The sequence below is a fragment of the Populus alba genome, chromosome 19, assembly GCF_005239225.2.
Source record: "Populus alba chromosome 19, ASM523922v2, whole genome shotgun sequence".
NCBI classification, from domain to species: domain Eukaryota; kingdom Viridiplantae; phylum Streptophyta; class Magnoliopsida; order Malpighiales; family Salicaceae; genus Populus; species Populus alba.
In genome coordinates, this window is record NC_133302.1 from 13,360,476 (window position 1) to 13,382,007 (window position 21,532).

General features: G+C 30.0%; 2 protein-coding genes across 5 annotated transcripts; one reads left to right on the forward strand and one right to left on the reverse strand.

Annotated features, from left to right (window-relative positions):
- The first annotated feature begins 3,522 nt into the window (after nt 1-3,522).
- LOC118038718 (uncharacterized) lies at nt 3,523-9,801 on the forward strand. 4 transcript variants are annotated; one of them, XM_073406963.1, is made up of 12 exons: nt 3,523-3,774; nt 3,854-3,930; nt 4,035-4,110; nt 4,211-4,283; nt 4,379-4,430; nt 4,749-4,813; nt 5,890-5,953; nt 6,582-6,618; nt 6,717-6,803; nt 8,511-8,604; nt 8,922-9,024; nt 9,515-9,801. In XM_073406963.1, the coding sequence occupies exons 1-11, from the start codon at nt 3,704-3,706 to the stop codon at nt 9,012-9,014; spliced, it is 789 nt and encodes a 262-aa protein (XP_073263064.1). In that variant the 5' UTR covers nt 3,523-3,703; the 3' UTR covers nt 9,015-9,024; nt 9,515-9,801. The 4 variants fall into 4 exon arrangements, with proteins under 4 accessions (XP_073263064.1, XP_034901021.1, XP_073263065.1 ...); XM_035045130.2 differs by having other exon boundaries at nt 3,524-3,774; nt 6,561-6,618; XM_073406964.1 differs by having other exon boundaries at nt 3,524-3,774; nt 4,752-4,813.
- A 3,661-nt stretch (nt 9,802-13,462) lies between these two features.
- On the reverse strand, nt 13,463-17,016 carry LOC118038719 (probable NADH dehydrogenase [ubiquinone] 1 alpha subcomplex subunit 12). Its single transcript, XM_035045132.2, has 5 exons — nt 16,861-17,016; nt 16,505-16,531; nt 15,991-16,079; nt 13,860-13,969; nt 13,463-13,783 (listed from the first exon to the last, which is right to left on the reverse strand). Exons 1-5 carry the CDS (start codon nt 17,013-17,015, stop codon nt 13,625-13,627), a joined length of 540 nt encoding a protein of 179 aa, XP_034901023.1. The 5' UTR covers nt 17,016; the 3' UTR covers nt 13,463-13,624.
- Between the last annotated feature and the right edge of the window lie 4,516 nt (nt 17,017-21,532).

A 21,532-nucleotide genomic window follows, 5' to 3' on the forward strand; every position in this document is an offset into this window, starting at 1 on the left:
GTCTAATCCTTGGAAAGGAATATTGTTTTGGGTAATTCCAAGTAAAAGAAAAATAAAAGGTAAGAAGAAAGAAAGAAAAAATAAACTATTGGAATGTGAAGAAAAGTTCTAAATAAAACATTAAGGAAAAAATAATGATACATTGCAAGAAAGTTGTAGACTTCATAAAAAACAAATTGTGTATATAGAGTTGACCATCTTTTTTAATACCTAGATGACCTATTTATATTATTACAAAGTCTGAATCTTACACGAATTATAATTCCTAACTCTAAACAAATTATTCATAGCATATCAAGAGCTTAGAACAAGAATACTAATATAATTTATATTTTTATAAGCATCTCTTTTTCTTGACAATCACATATTTCCACACTAATTTGTAATTTCTAGTATGATATGTTATAGACCCTTATTTAGAGTAGGACTTGATCTTCTAGTCAATCACAAGAACCCTTATTTTTATGGTCGGTTGCTTTTTTCTTGATCGATCAAGTCTTTATCACTCTTGGATGATTATGACTCTTAGTTTCCTTGAACGATCTTTTCCTATTTTTCTTGGTCGATTTGGACTTTTTATATACCTAGTTTATTTCACTATTAATGATAAATTTTAGCTTTTTTCTTTTCTTTGATTGGTCATGAACAAGTACTAGTTTTATATAGTCGACACATAACTATTTATTTTTAGTGTAAACACTCTAAAAGTTGCTCAAAACCATGATTGTCCAAGCAATTCATTTAGCAAGGCTCAAATTTTAAAATTATTTGTTTAATTCTACAGACAATTTTACATTTTCACTTTAACTTTTCATACTTTCAAGATATTAAAAAAAGAGTAAAAAAGTTAGCACCTTAAAATTTCTAATGTTTTATCATGGTTGTCCAGGTATTGTTTTCATCAAAATACTATAAAACCTCCCTTCAAAAACTCATATAACATATGTTCATCAATCAAGTTAAAACACAAGAATAATATAGGTAAAATATATATTATCTTGATTTCCTCTTCTTGAATCTATTCCAAATTTTAACAAAACTCCAAAACTCTTTAGACTTGAAAAGTTCAACCAAAGGTATCTTAAAAAATAATTTATGCATCTATTAGAAGTTTATTTCACCTCTAAGCTATCTTATGGATTGTTTTAAATTAAAATAGATGGCTAATAAATAGTAATAATAATAATAATTTTACAAAAATTAACCACAACAAGAAACAAAATAAAAGAAATATAACCACTTAAATAAGCTTTGACCACTTGTCAATTATGTACACTAACTTTAAGGATCAAACCAACTTTTTTATGTTTAATAAAATTATCAAATTCTCACCTAGGGGTGAGCAAACAAACTCTAAAAATTATTAAACTAAGAAAACAAAAAAAAAATAACAAAAAATGAGGAAAACACTAATAAAAAAATTAGAAAATCAAAAAAAAATTGGTTCGGTTCAGTTTTGATTTCAAAAACTTGAAACCAATTAAACCAGATCAAATTGAACCGGTTCAACAAAAAAGTTACAAATAATGTTAAGCTAACAAGAGAATAAATAGGCATTTATAAGCAAACTCTAAAATTAAAAACACTCTCAAATATCACAGTTGCATGCCCCTTCTCATTCCCCTTCTCCTCCTTGCCTCTTCTTTATCGATCTCCTTAATCACAGCCCGCCCACACCCCTCCCCATCTGCCTTTCTAATCTCTCATAGAAACAGATCTTTTGTTGAATGTATCCTTATTTACTCATATGAGTTTCTCTTTTGTTTTTACTTGTTTCTGGTTTTTGTGTTTTTAATCCATATTTGTTGAATACATACACAATTTTATAAGTAATCTAGGTTAGCTCTAAATGTTTCAATGTTAATATTTTCTTTTCCCTTTCAAATAGATAGTTGAATAGGCTAGAGGGAAAATATCTCTCATGGATGGTGGAAATTTTATATATTTGATATATATGTTTTGGTGTCTAATGATGTGTTGCATGCCAATGTTAGATTTCACTTCTCTTTCTTTTTTTTTTATTAACATGGGTATCCGAGCTAACTTGCGCGCACCTCGACTAATCTCATGGATCCTGAAGTTAACGATCATATAAACCTCTAGTGGCCATCATATTAGCAACCATAGAGCTCAAACCTGAGACCACAAGAGAAGCAAACCCCTTAATCCCAAGCTCTTACTACTAGACCAACTACTAGATTGTTAGATTTCACTTCTTCTTTTCTCATGATTTGGTTATGTTTATTTTAATTTTTAATTCTTTATTCTCTCTTCTAAATAAGTTTGGTCATTTTGTTAATCTGCATGCTCGGAATCCACACTATAAATACCTCTGTGCTAATATGAGCCTTTATGCTATTTTAAGAAGTGATGGGATGATATTGATAATGTGAGCCTCTATGCTATTTTAAGATCTAGCTCATTTTATTGAACTTTCTCTAATTTCCCCACTCTTTAATTAAAGACACAAGACAACTAGCATAAAAAATTTCACCAAATTTAATGGCTTTCAATGTAAACATAACTTCTAAAGTCACACTTTGAATGGATAATTGTTGGGCTCTCTTGTTGTAATTGGAAATATCCAATACCTGTTTATAAAGGATCTTGTTCTTTCTTTCATCAGAACATATGAGAACAATGGTTGTGGCTGTTAATTAAGTTTCTTGTTTCAACTTTTCTTTCAGTCCCTTAAATTCTTCACCAATTCTTTTTTGGTTTTATAATTACATCCTATTACTTATTTCTCATTTCATCTTCTTGGAAATCTCTAGTTTCTTTTAAGTGATACAAAGATAAAGATAATAAGAATAGGTGTTAATCTTTTTTATATTCTCTTGGGGTTTTTTTCTTTGGAAAAAGAAGGAAGAAAAAATTAGGTGTATTGTTTGAGTGGAAAAGAATTTTAGAAAGAATTTTCAGAAAGGAAAGTTGATAGGGAAATCTGTTGCAACAAAGGGTGGCTCTATTATTTTTGTTCCTGTGTTATTATTATTATTTTCTTGTAATGGTTTCCTTTAAAAATTTATGGGAAAGAACAGCTGAACTAGGATCTAGGTTTTTTATTTGCTGGATCAATTAATTGAAAATTGTTGGAATTAAAAGGATCAAAATCTAAATCTAGATCATAGAGAGAAAGGAGTTTCCTTTTTTGTTGTATCATTTTTTTTTTTTTTTTGGTTCATGTGACAAAATTATGTAAAGCTTGATAAATGCATATTTATTAAGAGGGTAATCACGAATCCTAAACAAGATTAATTTTATTTTTTAAAAAAATATAAAAATATCCTGATATAAGAACTAAAAATTAAAAAGCCCGGTAAATACCAATTTCATTTTGATATTATATTTCTCACAAACACTGTAATTATTCACTTTCAAAAAAAAAAATTAAAAACCCCAATAAAAGATATAAAAAAAGATTAGGCAGTTGGAATAGGTTTTTTATATCAATTAAAAAAAATTTAAAAGCCAAAAAAAAAAGTTTTTCTTGTTTTTATATGAAATAAATCAACGTTAAAATACATTAATCCATCGAGTTCTTACATGTTTCTTCCCGGAACTGTGTCCATTCCAAGCCCCCCCTCCACGTGTCTTCCTTGTTATGGAAACACGACACGTCTTCCCTGTCTGATACAGCTGACTGTGGAGGAGAGCCCCTGATTTGGGGGAAAAAAGCAGCAATTCGTTCATCGAATTAAGAATGACCAAATATCATTTTTCTTTACAACTACTCATCCTTTTTCAGTTCTCGTCTATAATTTCAGCAATCAGGTAGGCTAATTTCTCATCCTGGCTGATAAAGATGAGGGGAAAAAATATAGACCTTATGATTTTTTTGGCATTGATGTAGGAAGGATATCGGGTTCGAACAAATCAGAAGTTGCAGGAATACAGTTCAAGGAAGATATCTGCTCTCTGACGATAATGGTCGGTCTGTCTGTCTGTCGCTCATCGAATTCCCATTCTATGAGTTCTATGGTTAAGAAAGCTTGCTAGTAATAAACTAAAGCAGATATACATTTTTTTTGTAGGGTATGTATGCGATGCGCTATCAGTGGATCCGCAATCTCGTTGCTGCCCTGAAAACAGATTGAGATTTTCTTGTCAGTGAGTTGTTTTTTTTTTCTATTTATTCTTTGTTTGTTTTGATGGCAATCAGAGAAAATAAATAAATAAAAAAGGTGCTAATTAAAATTTATTATTGCAGGGGATGCAACCTTGTTTCACAGTGTTGCAACTCCTATGAATTTTGTGTTTCGTGCTGCCTCCATCCTTCAAGGGTATTTCTTCTTCAATGCTTGTTTATTTGGGCTGGTGGGTAATGGATTCAGTTGCTTTTATCTTGTCATGTCACGATCTGTTCGTTACTCCGCAGACACAAGAGGCACAAGTTCTCAAGGTCAAGATAGCCAAGCCTTCAACTGCAGGTAAACTTATCTTTCTAGCCCTTCCAACATCGTGATTTCTAGTCCGTTTACATTGTTATTCATACAATCAACTTTTAAATTCAATTCAATTTTTTAACTAAAATTGGATATTTAGTTGACATAGCACTGAATATTTAGACTGACCTCTGTACCAATCCTTCTTCTGATTGTATTTTGCCAAGTCAGTCCCAATTGCTATTCATGCCTGCACTCTTTTAGGGTTTATGTAATACAACAAACTGAATATTCCCTCTTATGAAATTTTAAATTTTACACGAGTATCATTTGAAAATAGCTGGTGCTTACATTTCCTTTTAGCAGTGAGTTATACAAGTGTTTTTGATTTCTGTGCTGGGAGATGCCGTCATAATTCGGAGAGCGTGGTAAGTTGTCTTTTGACATATTTGATTTTTCTCAAGTTTTATCTATATGTTGCATAGAATGATGATGATGCAATCATATATTGAAATCATGAAACCTAGAGTGACCAAATTTAGAAAAGATTTGGACCAATGAACATTGCATTGTTTGACAAAGTACAACTATAGCGAAAACTCTATGAAAACAAAGTTTCAATATGGCAAAGGGTGGATAGGAAAACATGCTAAGAGATTTACACTGCTAGGTAAGAACTGTCATGAAATGATGATGATAATACTGAAACTAATTTTTCTTTTTTTTAGGTTGGGGGGGGGGGTTTGTTAGTGATTGTTCTTAGAGAATTGAACAATAATGAAAATGAGTAGTTATGCAAATAATCTTTGATCTGAATGTGTCAAATTGTAGAGTTGATGGGTGGAGAAGAGGACAAAACCTTACGATTCAAATTGACAGGAGTTACAAAAAATGCACTTATTCTCTCTTGAAAAAAATTATTATGGTTATTTAAATAAACACACTAGTGAAAATAATCATTCTGTTAAAAAAATTTGAAGATAAAATGAAAAAAACTGAGAGAGATAGAAACTGATTTGTGTGGTCATCTTGATTCGACGTTAGCAGTGCAACAGAATTATAAAATATTTGTAAAGTTAACATGGATGGAAATTCAGAAAGTATCGCTATTAAATAAGCTTGCTAGTTGGACACATTTTCCTTTCTTCTAAAACTACACTATTTGCTTTTCACTGTCTTCGAAATGGAACGAGATCAACTTTGCATATCGGAGACCTTCGGTCGGAACTTGTCTGGAATTTCCAAAATAACCCAACATCTCAAACGAGATTAAATGGAGGGCTCAGTGTTCCATTTTTTGCACGGATATGAGATAATCCAGCCATTCTGGGTGGAATGGAACAGATCTGACCACACTGACCTATATATCTTCCATTGTGTCACCTTATTAAATTCAAATGTAGAGGCTGAGATTATTAGCTGCTTTTGTTTCTATCCTAATCGTACCTCTTTGTTCTGGTCTAATAGTGGTACACTGCACCTGAAATTGGTATGAACATTGCAGGTTCATGAAAATGCTTATCGGAGTGATTTCCATCATTGCTTTTCCCTGCCATCAAATTCTTCAGGTAATCTATATTTTTATCTTGTCAAAGTACTTACAAATTATGAGTTGCACTCTTGCCCTTTCCCTTGTTTGTCAGATTTGAACTTATGTCACACCCTAGTAACATGAATTCTTGAGTTAAAAGGATGATAGTTTTGTTCAGCAGAGTATTTTACGATTCTGCTTATCTGTAACCTTTATTTCTGTTCTCATTGTTTTGGAGATTTGGGCCCTGGCCCCATTTCATCTTTATTCTCTTTAGCCTCAGTTGGTTTCATGTTCTTAAAGCTTCGATATTGAGTGACTTAGAGATTTTGTTAATGCATAGAATATGCTGATCGCTCATTCTAAAAGAATCAAGTTGCAATTTCCTTTTGCATTCTTTAATTTACCAGTTAGAGAAATTACGAAGGCCATTCATGTCTTTGATATAACAGATTTGAGATCAAATAATGAATCATACTATTCTTTAATATTCCTTAATTCTCATCTTGGAATTGTCCCCCAAATTTTTTTCACATTAATCTTTTCTGCAGTCCACTAACCTTTTTTTTTTTTTTTCTCTCCTGGGAAAATGCATGGCTGTGAAAAAAAAATTGTTTTTTTCTGTCCTGAATTTTCTGTGTCAGGGGCCAATTATACACTATTAGAAGCAAGGCTGGGTGGAATTAATGTTGTAATTGGAAAGTGAGTTATCATCATAGTTGTGTCTGTTTGTTAATTTCACTAAATTAAATTCTCTTATAGAGCTTATTCCTTTCAAATTTCTCATCACTGGTTGATAGGCAAGGTGAGTCCTGTGATTCAGTTTGCAAGTCAAATGGACAGTCATGCGTCTTAAATAAGCTCCTGGTGCTTAATCAATGTGACGTGTAAGTAACATTCTTTTTAAACATATTTGTTTAAGTATAGTTTGATATTGTTATAGAATATCTGAAACATCTTTGGTAATATTGTTTACAATGTTGAACTACATAAGGTATTCCAGCTTAGGGTGAGGCTTAAACATGCAAGTGAAATCGTTGGGATTTATTGTTGACATTTGGTGATTTCAATTATATTTCCTTCAGTGTAAATGCTTCCGTAACCAATGTTATGATCACTCTTCTCCAATTTCTCTCTTTTGGACAAAAGAGAATTGGAATTTTTACTTTGTTCCCTGATGCGGGAGCTTTGTTCATAATTTATTTTATTATATTTCTGGTATTAGTGTTACTGAATTAAGGGTCATGTGATTAGCATGTAACTTCTTAAAGTGTTTCCTTTATTGGCTAAGCAGTTCTACTTAGGGACCTAGACTAGGATGTAGGACTTAAACTAGTATAAATAGGCTGTCAGGTTGTTCTAAAAAGTAGTTCTTTGTTATTTTATCAATCTATTCAGATTTTAGAGGTTTCTTATAAACCCTAAATTCTATTATCTTGTTCCAACTTCAATTTTATCCTAGTTTTAACCATTTTTCTAATTTCTGTTTCTTCCCTCTTTCCATACTACGTCATTCCTTCTAGTAATGTATACCACGTTTCTTTAACGCAAAAGCAGATGTCATGTTATTTTCAATCCTACATGTCTATTAATTTGTGATATGTCAAGCATACTTATTAGCTAGGCCAACGTGAACACCTTATTAAACACAATAATTTTTTTAAAAAAAAAACACACCCTCAACAACAAATCCCCCCCCCCCTTCTCTAATGAATAAAAAGAAGTTTTGGCTATGTGTGGTGGTGGCTGAAGAGGAATAGGTGAGGTTGTTAAGATGTGGCTGTTATGAGTAGGTGTGGGTAAAAAGAGGAATTGATGAAAAGGTGTAGGTGCTCCTGTTATTATTTAGATCTGCTAATTTATGGTGGCTCAGCAATGAACATGAGATAAAAGTGGTGGAGGATGTGTTGGTAGCAGGTTTGGGCTTCTGTTGGCTTGGTCAAAAAGAGATTGGGCATGGGTTTTTTTTCCAAGTGTCTGTGGGGCAGAATTTGTGGTAGTAGCAGGGTGGTGGTGTGGTGGTGGTGGTGGTGGTTGCAAGATAGAGGGGTGTCTTTTTTATTGTTTTTTAATTTAATTTAATTTTACCTTTATCATATAAAAGAATATTTTGAAATGGTAGGAAATTATAGGTGTGCCTTTAGTTATATCTGATCTCATAAATCAATGTCACCACTTAACAACACATTAACCTTTAACTTCACAGGCTTCCAATTTTGCAATCAATTGTGTGCTTTTAAAATGTTGACAACCTTAATTGTTAAAAATTAAAGCTGAAACACTTGATTGTGAATTTGGTAAGAGTTGAGACATTGAAAAATGCCTTTTCTCGAAGGGTTTTAAGTTTTAAAAATTAAACATCAAGTGTTAATTATTACTATTTGCTTCATCTCAATTTTGTTTTCTAATTACTCGATTGTGAATAGTGAGTTTTTTCATTTTTTTTTCCGTCAATGCTATGGACACATAAAAATGATGCCCTGGTTTCATCTTCTGGTAGAGAGCACAATTTGGACTCCGATGTGATGCAAGTCTCATTTTGCTTTATGTTTTTTATATAAGATGTTTTTTCTGGAATCTTTCTTTGTGGACAGTATGCAGAAATATATGAGTTGCAAAGGAGCTTGTTTAGCAAGCATTGGAACAGATCAACCTGCTGAGGTTGTTGAAGATGCTCCAAGACACTTGGTATTTTTTCCGTTCTTGACAAAGTTATAGCAATTTACTACAAGGGAAAATTTGCAGTACCTTTTGAGCGGTCTGCTTCAGCATCTCTTGCTTAAATCTCTTCTGACCAATTGGCAATTTACTAATGGTATTAGAACTGGCAGGGGTGGAAAGATCTTAGATCAATTTGCATAGAACATTAGAAATTATTGTTTTTTGAGCCCTGTACCATTTACAATCAAAGAAGAATTGTTGTCAAAATCAGAAGTTAGGATTCTAAAAATGAATTGATTTCTTGAAGCTAATCTATCAATTATGTGTTTTCTGTGTTTCATCAGAATCCAGGAGCATGCTTGTATACTCGAACACAATCATTGCTTTCCTGCGATGGTTCACTTTGGCATACCAGGAGACTTTGCCCATGTGCTTAGTGTATGCTTGGTAAGTTTCACAGTCTATGAGTTATGTGGATATTGTAGATTCACTATATATGTCACTTCAAGCCTTCTACAGCATCAGGATCAGTCTTGTAAATAGGAGCATATTGATTATTATCCAATATAAGATATATGCATATGCATGAATGCAGATGTGTTCTCACATGGACACGCATTCAGATTTTGATTGCATGGACTATCTTTCTTGCAATACATTTGACGCAAATTATTACTTGAGGGCTTTCTTCAACATTGAACCAAGACAGGTAGCTTAATCTAGGTATTATGGTTCCAAATGATAAATGTGCCGTTTTAGAGTAAATGAAATGTGACTTCTGAAGACTGAAAGTGCATCTCAAATTTGGTTCCATAATCATGATTGTTTGAATTCTTTATCAGATAATAATAATTGCATGATGTGCTGGTCAATTATTCTGATTCTTAGTTTTGAAAACCATTAAAAAGTTTTCACTATCTTCACGTTTTATTTCCAGGAAGTTCTCTTGGTGTCTTGATTCTCGGGCATGTAAGATTGTGATCACTTTTGCTGTAATCTTCGCGCGAATGTTACTGTTAAGTGTAGAGGTTATGGTGGCTGAAGGAAAGACAGGAATGATTGTTCAGAGAAGTTGCTGTTATCTTTCTTTCTACCTTCTTGTTGTTTTTTATCGAGATAATGTGCACCACATCCAAAAGAGATGTGGGATTGGCTAGGAGCTTAAACTATTTGTCCTTAAAAGGTTACAAAATATTAATGGAGGTTTGATGCTCTGATGGAGAAGGGTTTTTCTTTTTTCTTTTTTTCTTTTTTTTAAAGAACACATACAACCACAAAAGCCATATGTGTCGATGCAACTGGAGTATTCCTGCTCTTCAATTCTGCTGAACTTTTTATCTCTGCAATCGTGGATTGGCTTTCAACTTGAATTGGCTTTGTAGGAAGGCAAAAGGTAGTTTGCGTGTGCTAATACCTGCCTGTTCTCAGGTTATTAGCTCATTTTGCTCCTGTATTTTGTTTTTTTCTTGTTTTTATTTTTTTTATATGTCCATGTACAAGGATTTTAATGGATTTTGCCTTTGTATTATGAGTGTGTATTTAGAAGTGTGGTTACTGTTATTTTTTAAAGTGTTTTTTACTAAGAAATGTATTAAAATAATATTTTTTTTATTTTTTAAAATTATTTTTAATATCAACACATCAAAATAATTTTAAAATATCAAAAAAAAATTAATTTAAATTAAAGAAAAAAATTAAAAAAATTTTAAATTTTTAAAAAATATTTTTAAAACTTGAGGGGTTATTTTTTTTAATCATTAGTCTAATTCTGTTAAAAAACTCACAAGCTTTATTTTAACACATTTATAATAAATAAAGATCTAAACCTTTATTTTAACACATTGATAATAAATAAAGATCTAAACTGAATGGAAAAATTATTTTGTTTAGAACAAGGGAATTGAATTGAAAAATTAAAAATAATAATAATAATAACGTTGATGTTATTTCTATTTCACTTTTTTTTATTCTCACTCTATTACTTATTATAGAGATTAAAATGGAATTATTTAATGTGTTTCTTCTATTTTATTAAAATCTTAATAAGTAATTAATTTTAAAACTGATCTTCTTTATATTAAGAAAATATAATTCGTAAGAAAAACAGTATATTATGATTAATATTTTATTTTAAAAAAATTGAAGTCATTTTCTCTTACAAATTGGACACTACTACCCTCACTTGTTTTCTTTATAACATACTCGTAATGTATATGGATATTAATTTTGTTTAGTATTGTGGTCCGTGATATTTTTTATTAAAAAATATATTTAAATAATTTTTTAAATTTTTTTATTTTATTTTTAATATTATTATATTAAAAAATACTAAAAAAATATATTAATTTGATATTTTCATATTTTTTTAAATGCAGCAGAAAACTCACTTTACTACCACAACACTGTTAACATTTGTGCCCTCAACTCCTTGCACAAATCTAGCTCACTGATCATTTGTTGCAAGTTACGGCAACTCAAGTTTTTTAATTTATATAAAAAATAGCATCATTTTAGAAAGAAAAAAATAATAATGGGTTTTCATTGGGGTTTTTTCAGGCTAACCAGGTCACTAGTTAATCCAAATTTTTCCTGGATAACAAGATCACATATTAATCTAGATTTTTTACTAGAATATATAGGGTTAATCCTCCCCTATTTTTGTTGAGACCCGGCCAAACTAGACCCCAAATTACCTGAGCCATCAGTGAATCAACCACTTCAGTTTTGGTTTTAAAACAATGCTATTTAGCAAGTCAGGATCCTCCAAGATACACTAAATAAATATTAAAAAGTATAAAACTTGAAGCAGCCACATAAAAATTATCTACCAGACGGATACATTGATATTATAGAAAATCAACTTTAAAGTTGGTAATAAAATGCTAACAACGGAGCCTATCGCAACTTTTGGTATTGAGCCTGCTTTTCGAAAAAATTCAAACTTTTTTTTTTTTTTTTTTGCTAAAATTGAGTTCGGTTTGTACTTTCTGAATCGTTTTGATGTGCTGATATCAAAAATAATTTTTAAAAAATAAAAAAACATTATTGGCATGCTTTTCGGCACGAAAAGCTATTTGAAAAGCAACAGCTACCACACTCCCAAACACCCTCTTTTAAACTACATGCATAACTCACCACTAATTTTGAAGTTGGCTTTTTATGATGTTTTATAATTTATTTTTTCAATATCTTTTCAATATTACTCCTAAATAAATGAATTATTTGAGAAAGCAAAAAACTTAAGTTGAAATTTGTTACTTGACACTTTTAATATTGACTCATGAATAAATAAATTATTTGAGAAAGCAAAAAATTTAAGTTGAAATTTGTTACTTGACACTACATTAGATGCGCTTGTTGATCGGTTTGTGGTGTGTGTGTGTACATATTATTATGTTGAATAATAAATAGTATTTGAATAATAGACTCATATGTTAGTATTGAGTATGAATATGATAATAACTTAACTCGAATATCCATCATAATATTCAAATTCTTCTTTGTTTGATGTGATAATAATTTTTGTCATTCTCTATATAATATTATTTAATATAAAGTTATGATATTCAACATATTCAAAATCAAATTATTCGATGGAGATAATTAAATTAAAAGGAAGATGTCTTTTGTAACCCATCAAATAGATGTGAAGTACATTTATAACAATTGAACCTCTTGCATCCAATTGTTGAAAACCCATACAATAACCCGTTTTATACAGTGATGATTAATGATCTGAACATCAATTTTGAGAGCCAACCCATGGTGGCATAAAGATGGCTTATTCCCCCGCAAAATGAAGCACATGTAGTGTAATAAAAGATGAACCAAAAAAAATTGAAAAACTGATTAAACTAGAAAAAAAATAACTGAAAAAACCAAGCCGTGAAAAAAAACTGATTAAACTGATTAAATTTAAAAAAAAAAACCGACCGGTTCAGTTTGGTTTTGATTTTTTAAGTCTGAAACCGAAAAAATCAAACCGAACACAAACTAAAAAAACCGAGCCAAACCGGTTTGAATCATGTTTTGTCCTATAAAAACCAAATCGAACCAAAACCGGTCAGTTTGAACCGGTTTTGATTTTTGAAAAAAAATCAGTTTGATTACTTTTAAAAAAAAAAACAAACCGAACAAAAAACGATTACCCCCGAGTGCAACTAATAAATTTCAATTCCATGTTTTTGTTTTCTCAAATAAATCACCCATGCAAGAGTCAACATGTTTTCTTTACAAATATTCAATAGCATGAAAGAAATCAAAATAATCTAATCAAAATAATCTAATAGCTATAAAAATAAATAAAAAACAAGAGATGACAAAGAAAAGAAATGAGACGTTGAAGACACCCCAGAGCTCCCAAAAAGATATCAACAAAATAAATCTATTGACACCATAAAAAACCAACTTTAAAATTAGTGATGAGATGCTAACAAGAGAGTATGTAACTATCTTTAGATTATATGTATGACTCACCACTAGCTTCAAAGTTGGCTTTTCATGATGTCTATAAATTCATTTTGTTCAATATCTTTTTAGTGATACTAAGAGTTTTAAATATATCTTCAACACCTTATTCTTCTTTTCTTCTTTTCTCTTGTTTTTTTTCATGTCATCTTTTTTTTTTTTTTCTATCCATTAGATTATTTTTATTTCTTTTATGCTAGTGGGATATTTATAAAAACAAAAACATGTTGACTCCTGCGTAAATAAATGAATTATTTGAGAAAGCAAAAACTTGAAGTTGAAATTTGTTACTTGACACTACACACCTAATTACACATATACTTGAGAATTATTTTTCAGTTATAGTAGTTTGGGAAATATATTTTTTCTACTGCGCTAGTTCAATGATAACGCATATGCACATGCTTCCACATAGCCATGATTCAAACTGAATATCATCAATAAAATTATTAAAACTTGCTTTGTTCAAGGCTCTTGCGGTGAAGCGAACAAATCAAAACTTTGAGGCTCCAACAAAGTACACAACATTTATTCAATCAAATTGATTCTGAATATCATGAAATAGGTGGGACTCAAGGGATTACTCGGTCTTAGTGGGTTGCCAAGATTGGTATCTGGTCCAGTCTTTCTGCCCAGGATTGAGGGTGTGTCCTTTAGAATGGTATATGTACTCCTCTCCCTCTCCAGAGAGATTTTCCTTGTGCTCAACACTGTACCTCTTTGGTTTCAACATCAGAAGCTGCAACAAAAGCCAATTGTTTTTGTCAAAATGAATTTTCACATTATATTTCACCAATTACGTGAGAGAGGGTTACCTCATCCCCAGTATGATCAGTTATGAAGTGAAGCCAACCATGCCATTCTGGTGGTACTTGAGAAGCATTGTAGCGACTCTTCTCAGCGTATTCAACCCACCGGTGCCTTCCTACAAAATGCCACATCAAGTCAAAAGCAAACCTTGAAGACCTTGGATCAGTAGCTTTCACACGACTTTATTACACTCTACAGGACAGTCTAAATTTCCTGAGGCGTTAACACTTTGCAATAGTCTTGGTGATGGCTATAACTGGACCACACATTTAAACAAGCCACAGAAACATTAAATCCAATCCAATGGCAATAACTATATGATTCAGGACATGTCCCTACTGGTTGCTAGTAACATCCTAGTGGAAAGTAAATCATAGCTCAAGTAACTAGGAAAGCACCGAAGTCACCACCCTCCCATTCTTTTCATTTTTGACTTGCCTCTTTATATTCCTTTCTTCCAAGGGCAAAAGATGAGAATTTAAAATAAAAAAAAAAAAGAACAAAGAAAAACGTGTTCATATAGGCTCATTGTATTAGTCAATTGGATTTTAGCATCGAGTGCACTCACACACTAATGGAATTGGAGAATGACATCATAGAGGTGAGACTAATAACAGTAAATTACTGATAAAACACCAACAAAGCCTCAGCCTCACTCTATTCAATGCGAGGGATGCTCCACTCTGGTTATCTTATTTCCTTTAACTAATAAAAAAAATAGTGGTAAATAACTAAAATAGGGAGAAGCCAAATGAGGAGAGGGATAGTCCACTCCACTTCCCACTATTGTTTTCTTCATCTCCTAAAGTGAAGTTCTGAAGAGCCATAGACATGCATGGAAAACTAAAATAAAAAACCCATAAAAAATGAAACAATCTAATTTTCCAAATTCCAAAAAAAAAAAAAGGCGGGAATAAGAATCCATCATAGATATATAAAGAATCCATACGTGTTAGGTCCTAAAAGAGTGATATTATCTTGCACTAATAACACTGAAAAGAAGAGCTTTCAGAATCAGGAAGAGGTTGCACTTTCTAGTATTACATGGCCAAAAAGACATTCAGCAATGGATTTGCAAAAGAAAAACTCTCTTTTCATTTTTTTTCCAAATGGGAAAAGGTTCTTACATGAAGAAAAAATAAATAGTGAGGATGAGTCACCATCTAAATTGAAAAATAAATCCTAATATAGAAGCTCTTTCCAAATCCCATTAAATAGCAAACTAGAGAAATCCCTCACAGAGCTCCAAATGTCAAACACCATAAGGAAGCCAAGAGACTTAGCTTATTACATAGTAACTTAATAAATATTGAGGAAGGCATCCAAGTGTTCTTCTGACAAACACGTCAAATTAATGATATCATTCAACATAGACACAAAAGCTTTGTTGATAATAGACACAAAAGCTTTGTTGATAATTTGAAGAGAGGAAACGTAAACTTGCAACCTCCTCTTTGAAGACAAGGTGTAACCATCAGCTACACGAGGATTTGTGCAACATAATGCCACAAAACCCATCACATCACCCAGGGGCAGATTATTAAAAAGTCCCCCAAAGTTTGTGGACAAAACCACCCTGCCTTATCCTCTCAACATTACAATCAGGAACGAGCGGTCATAAGCATCAGGGCTCATTTCAACATCCAGTGACAAGACATCAGTTGCTTATGATAATTGCCTCAGTTATGAGAGTGAGTTTGTTTAGATGGCGTGTGCTTTAAAATGACAGGAATGTTGTGCAGGAAACTGTATTTTACTGAATGAGAATAAGAACAAGATTACAAAAGGAAGATATAGCATCCTCCCAAAAAAAAAAAAAAACTACATGAAAAGGCTTGAAAAAAAAAGAAAAGAAAAGAAAAATTGGACCTTCAACAGAAATGGGATCTCTTACACAACAGATAGCTTAAGGTCGGTGATAGATCCTAGAATTGAAACTGATGAAAAAGTTCAACCACTCATGAACTATAAATTTACATGAATAATCAGGTAAAACTCTTCAAAATATTGTCATGGTAGGAATATCACATGTCACAACTGCACAGTGAAGTGACATAGTTGTCATCACCTTGCACATGCATAGATCTGACAGTGGTAAAGAAACGCATTATATGAAAATGAGAAAGAAAAACTAACCATGTATGGTTTCGAGATTCTGATAATACTTGTTACCAAATTTGTCAACGCCAACAAGCTTTGCACCAATGTTGTGTATTTTGGTTTGCCTAAAATCAATCAAATTACAAATATAAAAATCAACTAAATATTAAGAATAAAAACATTCATAGAGGCTCCTATAAGATATGGAGATATAGCTGAGAACAGCAATAGATAGAAGGCTCACCCAGCTCACAAGTGAAACAGAAATATGACGAGACAGGAAAAATTGCAAGACCAAGTTTACCCAAATATGTATAATGAAACGTGGATCTAGAGCGGGAAAGGAGATCAAAACGCAAGAGTGTGGTTATAAGGGCTTATTGGGACTCAAGCAGTGAAAGGGCACATTAATTCAACTAGCATAATTTTCACCAATGGAAATGCATAAACAAGAAGAATAATTTGTTGGATTGAATAAAATCTTTGCTACAATCTTCGGTAATTTTTTAAATAATAATAATTTAGAATTTTTAAAGAGCTTTTAACTTACAGAAGATTTCCATCGGCAAGAGCATTCCTGAAACAAGAAAGCAAAGGAAATAAGCAGTCAGTATCCTCTTTTTATCTTTGCCCATTTTCTCATTCAGCTTAATCAATTCCAAAACAACTAACAGAAGTCTTCAGTTCCTCAATCCGATTTATATTTCATAGACAACCCATTAAAAATTCTTATTCCCTTGCTATCAGAATCTGTAAAACCCAACACATCAAGAAGAAAACGGCATCTTTTAATTGCAAATAAAAAAATATGCGAAAATAAATCAAAAACAAGTCAGGGTTTTGTTTGGACTGATTATTTTCGAGATTAGAAAAATAAATAGATAGATAGACAAAGTTGGTGAGTACAGGTAGCCTTCTTCTTTGAGCTCGCGTAAGAAAGCTCCGAATCCTTTCTCCCTAATCGACTTCAATGCTCCCTTCACCACCGTCAATGCCATCTCTCTGCTTTCTTCCTTTTTTACTCGCCTCTGTTTCTTGTTCTTGTTAATGATAAAAATCATGTTACTGTCGTTCGATATTTATTCATTTTCCAATTTGGTTTGGCTAAGATTTATTTTACCCCCTCAAGTTTATGGTTCCTACCAATTCATTACCAGGAGTTTACTTTCCATCAATTTACCTCCTCACGTTTTATCCGAAAATCCGGCTTCACTTTCATCAAGGATGATTTTGTAAGCTTCAAATTTGTATTGTTTATCAGTTAATTCCTTAAACAATTTTTCACATGATTCATTTTTAAATTATATATATATATAAGATTATGAAAGCAAATTCACTAAAAAAACACACACAAAAAAATCATAATAAATGTTAATTTAAATAAAATTTTAAAATCTAAGAAAAAATCACCATTTTCAAAAAAAAAATTGATCAACTTTAGCATAAAACTGGTGAAAATGCAGAGCAAGAAATCACTTAAAATTAAACTAATAAAGAAATCATACATTTAATTCATTCAGATTTATTTAAAGAGAGAGATAAAAACAAACGTTCAAGTGGCTATATATATATATATATATATATAATATCTCTTGATATATATATATATATATATATATGAATTCACATCTCTGATGTATCTCTATATTTTTCTTTCTTGATTTTTTTTTTAAATATACGCAGAAGATGCATTGTGTGGTGGCCTCATTTTTAACAAGTAGAGAAGCGTCGAAAAATTAAGCCCCTGCTATTTTATGCCTAAAAAGTTAGATTTCATCCCAATTTTAACTCAAAAATTACTCTGTAAATTTTGATAAACCCATCTATGATATTAAATAAATCAAAAAAAAATTTAAGTGAAAATATACTTAGATATTTGTCTTTGTAGTTCCACCTCTATTTTGGCCAAGGAATATTTATAGGCTTAGAAATAAAAACTAACTATTAGACACAATTTCTTACCCATTGATAAATTGGTTAGACCATTTTTAGAATCGGTCAAACCCTTTTAAAATTGGTTAAGCCATTTTGAAATTCTAAAGTAGTTTCTGGAAAATTTCTAGAAATGAACTATCTTGTTTTGAGAAATAGCTAGACCATTTTAAAAAATAGTTTTACCGTTTTTAGCTATTATTTGGCCAATGTTTTATTTTTGTGTTTCAGTCTTTTTTTTGGTTTACTTTGGTTCTTTTGAGATTGTTTAGATTGTGTGGATGTTGCAAAGTGTCTTACAAGTCGAATGCTATTGACAAAACCCTATTACAAAATCTTAATTGATGAAGTTGATAGCCATTATATTTACAAGTTTTTTGTTCTTGACTTTCACGATTTCTTTCTTTACTTGCTTGATGATTTCTTGTTTGTTTTAAACATATCTAAATCATATCAAGGATATGGGCAACATATAATACACATATTCATATTTATATGGCATTAATTATGTTTTACTTAACAATTAAAACAAGATTAATGCATGTGGCACACAACCATGTTTCATATAGCATATTGGCATTGACATATTAAATCATTTAAGCACTATAACATGTCATTTAAAAGCTTCATGGAATATATCATTATTTATCAATATGGCATACTTATATGCATGGATAAAATTTAAGAAAGAAAAAACTAAAAAAATATCATTAAAAAAAATGTTTGTTAATATTATAAAAATATGTTATAATCTTATTAAAAACAAAGTAGAAATTGAACAATATTCTATTAAATAATATCTTAGTTATATCTTAATTAATTTTTTAAAATGAATTTCAATTAAGAAATTTCATGACTTTGCTTGACTTAAAAAAAATAGAAATATCGAAAAGGAGGTTGCTTAACTTATTTTAAAAAACTATTAAGAAGATAATGTTTTAAATAAAAATACATCAATTTAGATAACAAATGAAACACATGATTAGAATCATCAACTTTCTTTGATTTAATAATATTTTTTAGAAGCCAACTTTCTTTTAATTATATGATAGACATTTTCAATAAAATGATCAAATAAAATAAAGGATAAGAAAATGATTTTATTGATTTTCAATTTAAATTAAAAGAAAAAAAAAAAAACTAGGTGATTAGGTTTAAGTGAGTAGCCTGATGACCATCAAAGAGATGGTAAAACATCAAGGATTGATGATTTTTTTGTCTAAACAATAGATTTTCAATATATTTTTACTTATAAACACTCTTATAGACTCAAAAAACTAATCTATCAATTTAAAGCATGCTTTAAATTGATCCAAAAATACAAAGTCAAGCCAGGTAAAAAAATATTCCTTATCAAGCCCAATCTTTTTTTTTTTTTTTAGTGAGATAAAGGGGGGGAAAAACTTGAATGGAACTTTCTTTTTTCAAATGAAATCATTTAACATTAAGAACAACTAGTTTCGCAGTAAAAAAATTAATCATTCGTCAACTTTCTTTCAAATTCGTTAATTTTAGGCAAGTTTCTCTCATATTTTAAATATAGAGACCAAAAAATAAATAAAATAAAATTTTAAAGCAAAATGTTCAATTGATAAAAAAAAAAAACTAAATTTTGTTTTTGAAAAAAACTGAAGGAAAAAAATAAAAAGAAAAAAGGTGCATTATGAATAATGGGGTAAAGAGAAAAAAAACCATTTATTTAAGCCATTACATCAAATTAGGTCCCAACATTTTCATTTTTCTTATTTAACACAGCTAAATTTTTTTTCATAAAATTAAATATTAATCAAATATTAAAATATTTTTTACACTTTAAGAACTCTATAGAAAACTAATTAAAATAAATTATGAGTTTAAAATTACATTTAACACAATTCTTAAGGAATAAAAAATTAATAGTTTGATAATTGAAATAAAAAATCCCAAAAGATTAAAAAGAAATTTAACATTGTTTTAGAATAGAGTGCATTCCAAGGGAGTAAAAAACGTTTTTGCAATAAGTTTTGGTTTTTGTTTTTTTAATAATTGTAATGTAATTTGTGGATTTTTTTTTTGCCAGTTGATGTTCTTGATGCTATGATTCTTGTTCCTCTTTTTTTTTTTTTAGGGTAATAATGTCATATTTTATTTAAATGCAAACTATGATAGAAGTAGAACATTAACAAAAGCTAAAACGCATGAGGGTTTCATTGTAGTTTTATACATAGATTGTTGTGGATTACTATAATGAAATTACCCTTTTACTTTTGAGCGGATTAAATTTAAGCTTTTGATCAAGGGTTTTTGGTCTTTTTTTTTCTGGTTAAATGATCATTAAGAAATTGTTTTGAGGGTATATGTGTATTTTCAATTTTTTTTAAATAGTAAAAATATTCTTTTAAACCTAGAGTCAATAAAATTCAGAAGTATTAACCGAGGACTTTCTTTACTTTTCACAATCTTCAAAACAATAATACTTCTTTGTCCTCAAGATAAAAATAAAAAAAAAAAAAAAAATTGGGCTGCTGCACAAGGATATTTCAGGTTTTTTCACTTTTTATGTATAGTAAAATAATGTTTTAACCTTAGAAAAGACAAAAAAAAAAAAAAAAAAGCTTTGCCTTTGATGGTATTTTCACATATGTATGTTGTGTAATTAAGAGGGTCGGGGGGTGTTTTGGTTTTTTTTTACATTTTGTTTTTAATTTTTTAATCAAAAAGCTATTAGTGTATGCTTGTATGGTGTCCATATGGTGTGGCGTGTGTATGCTAATAATAGTTGGATTGCCACTGATTATTAATTTTTTTTGTTTTTTCTTTTTTTTCTCTCTTCGATGGCTAAAGTGAACAATTGTCCTTTTTTGTTTTTTGTTTTTTTAATTTTATCATTCAATTACAATTTATCATATGTTTTGTTTTTCATTTCAATCTTTATTTTTTTAATTTTTAATTTTGCTTTTTTCTTTTATAGTTTCAGTCCTCCTAAACCTGTTTTATTTTTTGTTGATGTTTTAGAATGTATCCTCTTTATTTTGATTTTGATCATTTTCTCTTTCGTTTGAGTTTTATTTATTTACAATTCTAATTTGTGTATACTATTTTTTTTCAATTCGATCATTTTACTTTTGATTTTTTATTTTTTTTTGGCTCTTTTATCAAAGTTTTTATAGTTTTTAATTTTACTCTTCAAATTAAATTTATGGTTTTAATAATAACAATAATATTTATTTTAGTCTAGTCCTTTTTTTCTTTGATTTCTTATTTATTTCATTTTTTTGTCAAATTTTTTTTTGATTTATGATTTTATCATTCAAAATAAGTTTATAATTTTTATTATTTCAAAATAATAATAATTAATATAATATAATAGTTGTAGTGGTTATAATACCAATAATTGCGGTGATAATAATAATAATAATAATAATTGTGATTGTGATAGCAGCAGCAGCAACAACAACAGCAACAACAACAACAACAACAACAATAATAATATAAACAGTAATAATAATAGCGATGATAATAACAATAATAAAAATAATAATGATAGTGCTCGCAATAATAATACTAATAATAATTATGATATTATTTATTAATAATAATAGTAATAGTAGTAGCTGTAATAATAGTGACAGTATTAATAATCATAATAATAATGATGAGAAGAGTA